The sequence below is a fragment of the Emys orbicularis genome, chromosome 3, assembly GCF_028017835.1.
Source record: "Emys orbicularis isolate rEmyOrb1 chromosome 3, rEmyOrb1.hap1, whole genome shotgun sequence".
Classification (NCBI taxonomy): domain Eukaryota; kingdom Metazoa; phylum Chordata; order Testudines; family Emydidae; genus Emys; species Emys orbicularis.
Genome location: NC_088685.1, coordinates 177,990,377 through 178,002,613, shown reverse-complemented (window position 1 = coordinate 178,002,613; position 12,237 = coordinate 177,990,377). Strand labels below are relative to the sequence as shown.

At 42.5% G+C, this 12,237-nt stretch overlaps 1 protein-coding gene across 1 annotated transcript in view; it reads left to right on the top strand.

The window, feature by feature from the left end:
- THADA (THADA armadillo repeat containing) overlaps positions 1-12,237 on the top strand; it is a 132,462-nt gene that overhangs the window by 72,976 nt on the left and 47,249 nt on the right. The window contains exon 25 of the mRNA XM_065400810.1: positions 2,131-2,222. Within this exon, the coding sequence (XP_065256882.1) occupies positions 2,131-2,222 (92 nt within the window). The remainder of the gene's footprint in view (positions 1-2,130; positions 2,223-12,237) is intronic.

The following is a 12,237-nucleotide window of genomic DNA, read 5'->3' as shown; positions in this document are numbered from 1 at the left end:
CTAAATCTTGGTGCCCTGGGCAACTGCCTAGTTTGCCTTAATGGTAGCACCGGCCCTGGGTAAGGGAGATGAGCTCTGGACTGTGGTCTCAGTGTTTTGTGATTTATGAACGCTGTGATTCCCATTGAACTATGATGTGCTAGTTGAATTTGATTTGGTTTCTGCTGAGTGTTTCACTGGTCTTCAGTTCTCTGAGATCCACTATTTCTGTCTCTGACTCCTGGCCATCAACTCTGGTACTATTATTGACAGGTATCATCAATGTTGCACTTTGCAATGGGAAGCTACTCACCATCCTTAGACATGCAGAGATCCACTCCTTTCTTAATCCCATGATAAATAGAGTCAATATTCCTTTTTAGATAATGTGACTGAGAAAGGGTACCTCTTAGTGTCTTGGTAATATTTATCTGAGAAACTCTTAAATTAGATATTACAGAAAACACACGCATAGTTTTTGGCTAATTAACATATAATTGTTTTTTGTTGTTTAGATACCACGGTGCATTGTAAATACCTTGGTAAATGTTCTTACACTTGTTGTACTGCATAAAAAGCAGTCTGTTAAAATTTAGATATAAGTGTATGTTGGGGAAACTAAATGGGGGAGAAAGTAGAAAAATGTAAGAAAATCAGAAAATTCAGATGTAAGTTGAAACTCCTGAGTCTGCAGTGCCATCATGTCTATGCTTCCATAGCTGTGCTCATTACAGAATGGAATATAGTTTTATATGTCTACTGATCCCTACCTGTTCCATGAGGCAGACAGTGACCTCTTTTCAGGGAGGACTGGGAAAAGGCAGAACTTACGAGGCTAAGCATATGGCTCCTAAAACAGGGAGCAGGCATTGGCCTGCAGAGGGGAAGGCAGAAGAACCCAGCAAGTGCTGAAGAGAAAATTCCTGTGCAAGGACAAAGAAATGAGAATTTGCCTACTACTAGACTCTCCAATTGCCTGCTATATTAGCATGTAACCTTTGTCTGGTGCCAACCATTGAAAATCCATTCCAGAAAAAAACAAAACAAAAACACTATAGTCTAGGCCCCTACAGTGACACTAGCAAAACTGAAGAATATGCAGGTTGTGGAGTGAGAGTTCATACTTTCGGGAGATGTTTCTGAGATGGTCCCTGAGCTAAAGAAGTTGGAGCCACTGGTAGATGTTCTTTTCCTTATTTTAAAGATTGGGAAATGGGGCAGAGGTTAGTGATTTACCCAAGGTTACACAGGAAGTTTGTGGCAGAGTCAGGGATGGATACCAGATTGCTTGCTTCCCAGCCCTGATCTTTCAACCATTAAGCCACACAATCTCCTCCATTAAACTATTTTAGGGCACTGAAGTTCATTAAACTATTTGTCTGTTCCACTCACATGTTAAATATTAACAGAGTCCTGTGGCACTTTATAGACTAACAGATGTATTGGAGCATAAGCTTTCGTGGGTGAATACCCACTTCGTCAGACACATGTAATGGAAATTTCCAGAGGCAGGTATAAATATGCAGGCAAGAATCAGTCTAGAGATAATGAGGTTAGTTCAATCAGGGAGGATGAGGCCCTCTTCTAGCAGTTGAGGAGTGAACACCAAGGGAGGAGAAACTGCTTTTGTAGTTGGCTAGCCATTCACAGTCTTTGTTTAATCCTGAGCTGATGGTGTCAAATTTGCAAATGAACTGAAGCTCAGCGGTTTCTCTGGAAGTCTGGTCCTGAAGTTTACTCCTACAGGTTTTTGTATATTGCCATTCCTAATATCTGACTTGTGTCCATTTATCCTTTTACGTAGGGACTATCCAGTTTGGCCGATGTACATAGCAGAGGGGCAGAGCTGGCACATGATGGCGTATATAACATTGGTGGACGTTCATTCACCTGCACCTACACTTGCTTTTTACAGATCCAGACTAACACGGCTATCCCTCTGATGTTAAATATTGTATAGCAAACTACTTTCACCTTCCTGTGCCGCTAAGAAGGATGCTAGATTAGGGACTGTTTGTCTAGTCTGGCATGCAAAATGTTCTGTTGCTGTTTTAAAAAATTCTAAATTAAATTACATCTAAATTTGAAATCCAGTTTACAGTGCGGTTTGAAAGCTGCTTAATATCTATTCTATGTTTCTTTATACATTAGGTGAGAAATTCCTCCACTCTTCTGTTTAGTACCCTGATTACAAGAATTTTTGGAGTTAAAAGAGGGAAGGATGAAAATTCCAAAAAAAATAGGTAAGCTCCATCTGATGCTAACTTTACTTTTGCAAAGCATTGACTCAGCCAAGAATAATTTGAAAATGTTGCATGCTTTTATGGATTTATCTGAAGAATAATGTTACAAAAACATCTCAGTTAGTTTAAACTGTGTTGCCAAGCTCTTGAGTCAAAAATATCTCCCCAATACAGTGAAAATTAATTTTAATTTAAAGTGTAATTTTACAGAAAGGGCCTGATCCTGAAAGATGCTGAGCATCTACAGCTCCCAAACGCTTCAATGGGAATTACAATGGTCATCACATCTTGGGATCAGACCCCAAAATGATCCTCCAGAAGTTGAGTAACTGGTCCATGATTTTCAGAGCATTAGGACTCCCAGGGAATTGCAATTTATTCATTTTTGAAATGTCTGCTATTTTTACTACACAGTGACTCATCTTGCTGGTCTTAGGAAACAATTTTATTTTTGTGTATAATATAATTAACTGTGGATGTTCTGGCTCTAGTGGTAGTCAATATGGTGGCTCATAGGGAGTTCTGAAATATTTGCTGACGGCAGACAGATGTATTGCTGTTGTTGACACTTCTTGCTGCTCTGTAATTGCAGGAATTCCATGACAAATAGATGAAACATCATAATTACTACCCAAAAATGAGAGCAGTACCATGCCCCCAAAATAGTTACTATGATTGTATTCATGTTGGAGGATGAAAGGGGAGGGGCAACTCCCAAATACAGCTGGGAAAGAGGAGATCATATGTTCAAATCTCACCTCTGCCGACTGTGACTTAATCGGCATCACAGAGACTTTATGGGATAGATCTCATGATTGGAATTTAGGTATGAGGGATATAGTTTGTTCAGGAAGGGCAGACAAGATAAAAAGAGAGGATGTGTATATAGGTATAGACTATATATATGCTTGTTCTGTTGTCTGAAAAGAGGAGAGACGCAGACCAGTTGAAAGTCTCTGGGTAAATATAAAAGGGGTTAAAAAGGGAGGGGTGATGTCATTTTGGAGGTCTACTATCGACCACCAAATCAGGAAGAGGAAGTGGATGAGGCATTTCTAGAACAAATAACAGCAATATCCAAGACACAAGACCTGGTAGTAATGGGGGACTTTAAATACCCAGACACCTGTTGCAAAAGTAATACAGCCAAACCCAAAATTTCCCATAAGTTCTTGGAATGTATTGGGGACAACTTTTTGTTTCAGAAAGTGGAGGACGTAATCAGGGGGACAGACATTTTAGACATGAGAGGGAGGAATTGGTATTGAATCTGAAGGTGGAAGGCAATTTGGGTGAAAGTGATCATGAAATGATGTATTTCATGATTCTAAGAAAGGGAAAGAGTGAGCAACAGAATAATGACAACGGACATCAAAAAAACAGACTCTAACAGACTCTGAGAACTGATAGGTAAGGTCCCACAGGAAGAAAATCTAAAGTTAGAGGAGTTCAGAAGAGCTGGCAGTTTCTCGAGGAGAGAATATTAAAGGCACAACTGCAAATTATCCTGATGCAAAGAAAAGATAGGAATACTAGTAATAGGCCAATATGGCTCCATCAGGAGCTCTTTAGTGACATGAAAAATCAAAAAGAAGTCCTGCAAAAAGTGGAAATATGGTTACTGGTCTAATGGATTGGGGAGGGAAGCAGTAGGTGTGAGAGATCTTGATTTTAGTTAGGCTTTTGACGCAGTCCCACGGATTATTCTCATAAACAAACTAGGGAAATACTGTCTAAATGAAATTACTATAAGGTGGGTGCACCTCTGGTTGAAAGACTATTCTCAGAGTAGTTATCAACGGTATGCTATCAAACTGTGAGGATGCCTCTGGTGGGGTCCAATAGGAGTCAGTCCTGGGTCTGGTACTATTCAATACTTTCATTAATGACATGGATAGTAGAGTGGACAGTTTGCTTATAAAATTTGCAGATGACATGAAGCTGGGAGAGGTTGCAAGCACTTTGGAGGACAGGATTAGAATTCAAAGGACCTTGACAAATGGGAAAATTTGTCTGAATTCAATAAGATGAAATTCAATAAAGACAAGTGCAAATTTTCACCTAGGAAGGAAAAATCAAATGCACTATTATAAAATAGGGAATAACGGGTTACGTGGTAGTACTACTGAAAAGAATTTGGGAGTTGTAGTGCATCCCAAATTGAATATGAGTCAACAATGTGATGTAGTTGCCAAAAAGGCTAATATTATTCTGGTTTGTGTGTAAGACATGGGAGACAATTGTCCTGTTCTACTCTGCCCTAGTGAGGCCTTAGCTGGAATACTCATTCTGGGCACCACAGTTTATGAAAGATGTGGACAAATTTTCTTTATAAAAACAAGTGGTTTATTTAATTCACACAAAGAGAACATCCTGCCCCACACACTTATTTCGTATTTGTAAATTATAGGGCACACCAAACTATAGGTGTTTCATATTCAGTTACTTTGTCATTTTCCTCTTCTCCCATACCTAACAGTGTGAACCTATCCATTGAGGTACAAACCCTGTATAAAAGACTAGGAAATAAATATAAAAAACTTTATTTAGTGACAGTTAAGACTACATCAGTAGAGACCCTATCCATGCAAAACCTGAAAAACATGGAAGTAACAAGTTAAAGGAAAAGTCTCCTGCATTTCTAGCCTTTTTCACATTGCCTACAATGCTGTCGATAACACTTCAATATTCCATAAGGCTTTCACTTCCTCATCTGACTGATACCAAAAGGCAATATGTACCTCAGCTTCTTCATACTCGAATTCTAATGCAAAACCTTAACTGTGACCTCAGCAGTATTAAGGCAGCCTAGCTCCCCAGATGTATGGAGTCAGTATGTGACAGATGTGCTGATCTGTTGTTACAAGAGTGTCTGAGGTCTGTTCCTGTTTTGCAACAGAGTGCAGGTTTCATGAAGTTGCATGTCGGTATCTGTTGGAGGTAGCTTGCACAGGCAACCTTAATTCTGTCATATCCCTACTTTTGAGTGCTTGACGCTGCAACCTCAGTGTTCTTTTAATGTAGGGTTTTTTAAATATATATGTTAAATGGATGCTGTCAACTTAAATTGTACTTCTCTCTGAAACTTCTTTGTTCACTGTTATAGTAATCACTGGGTGTTACTTTAACTGAAAGATTAGAGTAGAAAATATTTTTTTCTGTCTTTTCAGATTGTTTACTTTGTACATTGGACAGGACTTTGAGTGTAGTCAGTTTTATTGTTTCTTCTTTGAGTGCTTGTTCATGTCAATTCCAATCGTGTGTGTGCGTGCATGTACACAGTAGCCGGAAGATGTTTCCCTTAGCAGCAGCCGTAGGGTCGGCCTGGGCACCCCCTGGAGTCGCACCTTCATGGCACCCAATATAGTGCCCTGCCGACCCGCCTCCCCTCTGTTCCTTCTTACCACCAGTGACGGTAGCTGGAACTTCCCTGGCTCTTGCTTCAGCAAGTGGCTTAGCAGCTCGACTCTCGTTGTATTCTTCTTGTTTAGTCAGTTAGTATAGTTTGTTACCTAGTTAAGCAGTTGTAAGTTCCATTGTGGGGGTTGTTCCCCTTCCTTCCTTGCTGTCCCCAGGGCATGCTGCAGGGCATGCAGGTTTCAAGACCTGCAAGGACTGCGTAAAGCGCATGCCAAAGAGTGACCCCCACACCTCTGTCTTTTTGGTGACCTTCGCCCAGACACCATAAACAAGATGTAAAATCTGTCTGGAATTCCAACCAAGAACCCTGAAAAAGAGAGAGCAGCGGCTTAAAATCCTCCTCATGGAGGCAGCTCTTCGACCACAGTCGGACCCCGGTGCTGGGGATCCTACCACCAGCACATCATCTTCGGTGCGGAGCGTGCCGGCAGCCTCTTCCAGGGACCAGGCGCCAAAAAAAGATGCGCCCAAGGAGCCTTGGCACCGTCATGGAGCGTCTCGAGGACACTCCAGCCTTCGGCACTGGTTCCAGTCACCGATGCAGAAGAAGAAGAGGGTCGAAAGCAGTCGATCCCCAATACCTAGACTCAGAGAGACCAGCCATCAGTGGCACCACATTTGGGCCACGGCTTTGAGACGCAAGGGGTGGCCACGTCAACTCAACAAAGAAACTCAAGTTCCTCATGGTCTCTCTGGCCTCCATCATTCCCTCATTGGATCCAGCAGACTGGTATGCCACCCTCGACTTGAAGGATGCGTACTTTCATATCGCGATCACTCAGCCCCACAGGAAGTACCTCAGGTTCATGGTGAACAACATCCACTACCAATTCACAGTCTTCCCGTTCGGCCTGTCAGCAGCACCTCGGGTTTTTACCAAGTGCATGGCAGTCGTCACTGCGTTTCTGCGCAGGCACTAGGTTCAGGTGTTTCTTTACCTCGACGATTGGCTGATCAAGGGCCGCTCCAAGACCTAAGTGGAGGCTCAGGTCAAGTTTATCAGAGCCACCTTCGTCAACCTGGGTCTCCTTTTAAACGAAGCAAAGTCCACTCTTTCCCTTGATCAGAGGATAGGGTTTATAGGGGTAGTATAGGACTCAATCCAGGCCAGGGCATAGCTACCGCAAGCGAGTTTTCGGGCCCTGACCATTCGAGGCCTCAGACAGTTTCCCACCACCACAGCAAGAAACTGCCTGAAGCTTCTGAAACACATGGCGGCTTGTACCTATGTGGTGCAGCATGCCAGGCTCAGACTACAACCTCTTCAGTCGTGGCTGACATCAGTGTACTGCCTGACCAGAGACAGCCTGGACAGGATAGTGACCCTACCTCGCCCGGTCCTCGACTCCCTCCTGTGGTGACTCGACACTCAGGAGGTATACTCAGCGGTCCCCTTCACCAGTCCGCAGCTGTCCATGTCTCTAGTGACAGATGCATCAGACGTGGGCTGGGGAGCACATCTAGGAGACTGCCGGACTCAAGGTCTTTGGTCTCAGGCAGATCTGGCTCTCCACATCAACATCAGAGAGCTGAGAGTGGTACGCCTGGCGTGGCAGGCTTTCCGGGCATACTTAATGGGACAATGTGTATCAGTCATGACGGACAACACCACCGCAATGTTCTATATCAACAAACAGGTGCATGCTCCTCTCCCCTGTGCCAGGAAGCCCTTGTGCTGTGGGACTTCTGTGTAGAACATCCAATACACCTGCAAGCGTCGTACCTCCTCGGGGTACAGAATGAGCTGGCAGACCTCCTCAGCAGGTCGTTTCATGGCCATGAGTGGTCCCTTCACCCCGACATCGTGATTTCAGTCTTCCAGAGGTGGGGCTTTCCCCAGATAGACCTATTCACCATGCGACACAACAGAAAGTCCCAGCCTGGGACCTTTCTAGACTAATGGGACCACCCTTTGAGCCCTTGGCAACGTGCTCCCTCCTCTATCTCTCTTATAAGGTGGCGTTCCTGGTGGCGATAACCTCGGCCAGGAAGGTGTCTGAACTCAGGGTCCTAACCTGAGATCTCCCATATACTGTGTTCTATAAGGACAAGGTGCAGCTCAGACCTCACCCTGGTTTCCTCCCAAAGATGATGTCGCAGTTTCACATCAACCAAGACATCTTTCTCCCGGTGTTCTACCCTAAGCCTCATTCCAGCTGCAGGGAGCAGAGACTCCACTCTCTGAATGTCCGCAGGGCGCTAGCCTTTTACATCGAGAGAATGAAGCCGTTCAGAAAACACTGGTCTACAATTTTTGAGAAGTCGTCTGCTTCAGAGATAAAATGTGCTATTTATTATATATTTTGATGTGCTGAATTCAAATATGACAATTAAAACAACTGATTGGCTACTGTTTCTAAGATATTTAAGTTTTTACATTTTATGTCTATGTATATTGTGTAGATAGTAGAGTTTTAATCATAAATTGTAAACCTAGGTCTTTTCATGTGTTTATGGTTGCTTTACATGATAATATTTCACCTGTCCTGTTTATGTAACACTTTAAAAATCAGCAAAAGGGTTATATAAATAAAATTTATTATGAAACAAAAGGCAAAAAACTATTCTGTACATAGTTTAGTCCTATTCAGTGTCTACTCGGCGCTTCTTGGCTTGTCTCTTGTATTCATTAAATGGAGCATCTCTTGTCACTGCCCAGCAATAGTCTGCAAGCATTGATGGGCTCCATTTGCCCTGATAGCGTTTCTCCATTGTTGCAATGTCCTGGTGAAATCGCTCGCCGTGCTCGTCGCTCACTGCTCTGCAGTTCGGTGGAAAAAAATCTAGATGAGAGTGCAAAAAATGTATCTTTAGTGACATGTTGCAACCAAGGCTTTTGTATGCCTTGAGGAGGTTTTCCACCAACAACCTGTAGTTGTCTGCCTTGTTGTTTCCGAGAAAATTTATTGCCACTAACTGGAAGGCTTTCCATGCCGTCTTTTCCTTGCCACACAGTGCATGGTCAAATGCATCATCTCGAAGAAGTTCACAAATCTGAGGACCAACAAAGACACCTTCCTTTATCTTAGCTTCACTTAACCTTGGAAATTTTCCACGGAGGTACTTGAAAGCTGCTTGTGTTTTGTCAATGGCCTTGACAAAGTTCTTCATCAGACCCAGCTTGATGTGTAAGGGTGGTAACAAAATCTTCCTTGATTCAACAAGTGGTGGATGCTGAACACTTTTCCTCCCAGGCTCCAATGACTGTCTGAGTGGCCAATCTTTCTTGAGGTAGTGGGAATCTCTTGCACGACTATCCCATTCGCAGAGAAAACAGCAGTACTTTGTGTATCCAGTCTGCAGACCAAGCAAGAGAGCAACAACCTTCAAATCGCCACAAAGCTGCCACTGATGTTGGTCATAGTTTATGCACCTCAAAAGTTGTTTCATGTTGTCATAGGTTTCCTTCATATGGACTGCATGACCAACTGGAATTGATGGCAAAACATTGCCATTATGCAGTAAAACAGCTTTAAGACTCCTCTTCGATGAATCAATGAACAGTCTCCACTCATCTGGATCGTGAAGGATGTTGAGGGCTGCCATCACACCATCGATGTTGTTGCAGGCTACAAGATCACCTTCCATGAAGAAGAATGGGACAAGACCCTTTTGACGGTCATGGAACATGGAAACTCTAACATCACCTGCCAGGAGATTCCACTGCTGTAGTCTGGAGCCCAATAGCTCTGCCTTACTCTTGGGTAGTTCCAAATCCCTGACAAGGTCATTCAGTTCACCTTTTGTTATGAGGTGTGGTTCAGAGGAGGAGGATGGGAGTAAATGTGGGTCCTGTGACATTGATGGTTCAGGACCAGAAGTTTCATCCTCTTCCTCGTCTGACTCAAGTGAGAATGATTCTGGTGCATCAGGAACCGGCAGTCCTTCTCCGTGGGGTACTGGGCGTATAGCTGATGGAATGTTTGGCTAATGCACAGTCCACTTTTTCTTCTTTGACACACCTTTCCCAACTGGAGGCACCATGCAGAAGTAACAATTGCTGGTATGATCTGTTGGCTCTCTCCAAATCATTGGCACTGCAAAAGGCATAAATTTCCTTTTCCTGTTCAACCACTGGCGAAGATTTGTTGCACAAGTGTTGCAGCATATGTGTGGGGCCCACCTCTTGTCCTGATCTCCAATTTTGCAGCCAAAATAAAGGCAATAGGCTTTCTTAACCATAGTGGTTATACTGCGCTTTTGTGATGCAAAAGTCACTTCACCACAAACATAGCAGAAGTTATCTGCACTGTTCATACAAGTACGAGGCATCTCTGCTCACTTTGGCTAAACAGAAATGTGTCCCTTTGCAAAATCAAACACTGACAAATAAGAGAGCACCACACTATATGATTTCTAGAGCTGATATAGGGCAATTTGTTCAGCAGAGTGATGTAAGCTTCGTTATGATTGCATCATCCATGACTTCTAGGAATAACATGATGCAATTCATATCATGTATGACGCAATACCAGCTTCAGATTGCATCATTCATTGTTTTGCCTAAAAAGCAAGTACTGTCCAAACCCAGTCATAGATTTATTCATAGATCCAGTCAAAGATGTATTTTAGTCATTTCTGGTTTAAATTGAGATCCCTTCCCTTTATAACTCACTTATCCTCCGCCATTCCCAAGTCAAGGGTCGTATATACTGACCCAATAGCATATCTTGAAAACTAGAGCCAATCAACAATTTTAAGCATCATTTTCGTTCTCAGTGACCCAGAATTAGTAAAGTTTGACTACATTTAGTTCAGAAGCATTTTGGCTGTAGAGCAGTGAAATCGGTCCAGTTATTCGTGGCAATGGTGGACAGAATGAAAGGTCTGACTGTGTCGTCACAACGTATTTCGTCATGGATCGCATCCTACATCCGCGAGTGCTACAACCTGGCGGGGGTTCCTGCACCCCTGATCACTGCGCATTTCACCAGGGCGCAGGCTTAGTCAACAGTGTTCCTGGTGCAGGTCCCCACTCAGGAAATCTGCAGAGCAGCAACGTAGTCCTCTGTCCACACTTTCGCCATGCACTATGCGATTACTCAGCAGGCCAGAGACGATGGGGCCTTTGGATGAGTAGTGCGCCAATCAGTGAATGACTCCAACCCTGCCTTGAGTCACCTGATTGGAATCAACATGAACAAGAACTTGAAGAAGAAAGAATGGTTACACACCTTCTCGTAACTGTTGTTCTTCGAGATGTGTTGTTCATGTCCATTCCAATACCTATCCTCCTTCCCCTCTGTTGGAGTAGCCGGCAAGAAGGAACTGAGGGGGTGGCGGGTCGGCAGGGCACTATATTGGGCGCCCAGGCCGACCCTATGGCTGCTGCTAAGGGAAACATCTTCCGGCTACTGTGTACATGCACGCACACACACGATTGGAATTGACATGAACAAGCACTCAAAGAAGAAACAATAAAACTGACTACACTCAAAGTCCTGTCCAATGTACAAAGTAAACAATCTGAAAAGACAGAAAAAAATATTTTCTACTCTAATCTTTCAGTTAAAGTAACACCCAGTGATTACTATAACACCCAGTGTGTATGCGCACACATCTGATTGGAATGGACATGAACAACACATCTCGAAGAACAACAGTTACAAGAAGGTGAGTAACCGTTCTTTCCCTTGTATAGTCAGTGAGCTAATCTCACACAAACAGGGCGAGACAGAAAAAAGATTTGCAATAGAAGAGGGAAATGAGTGTAGAACCATAAAAAGTGATAGGTCCTCAAGAAGGTGTGTGTGACCTGAAACTGCTTTCAACTTTTTTTTTTCTTTAAGTTGACTTGGTTTCAACTTCATGGCAATTAGTTTATAGGAAAATGGTTTGTTTTGCTAGCTTATTTCTAATGTTTGTCATATACAGTAATGAATGAAGCTAATTTCACTTAATGTTTAAAACTATTATTCTTCAGCAATTGCATCACTTTTGTAATTATAAATGCCACTAGGTGTCGCTGTTGTTGCATATCTTATCATACAATATTCACTGTATAACTGCAATTACACAATTACAGTAGGTGACACATGCAATTCTTCTGTCCTTCCATATATTTTCCAGTATGTTTGCTGTTTTACTGGAACAAAATCCTTATATTAAAGCCTAATAATGTTTAATTTAAATTTTTGGCAGTTTGTCATCTAAAACTTTAAAATTTCAATGCCATAAGTTAGGCACTAAATTAAAATTAGCCTGGTTTTCAGATGTACTGAGCACCTGAAGTCCCCATTACTTAATTGGGAACTGTGTGTGTTTAGTACTTCTGAAAATTAGGCCACTTCTTTAGGTGCCTAAATATGGATTTAGTGGCCTATATTGAGGTGCCTATGTATTATCTTTGTGATCACAGTACACACAGTAGTAAAGCAAGAGAACTGTATAGTTACCAGGAAATGCTCTTAATTTTTTGGTAACTCCAATGGAATTAATAGTGGTAACACAATGATGCTGCATTGTTGCTGGATAACTATGCCAGTTTAATAAACTAAAAAACCCTTTGTTAAAAAATCCCACTGATAAAATAATCTTGTATTCAGTATATTGCAGTATGCACACTAAAATACATCAGAAATGCATTTGCAGAAAT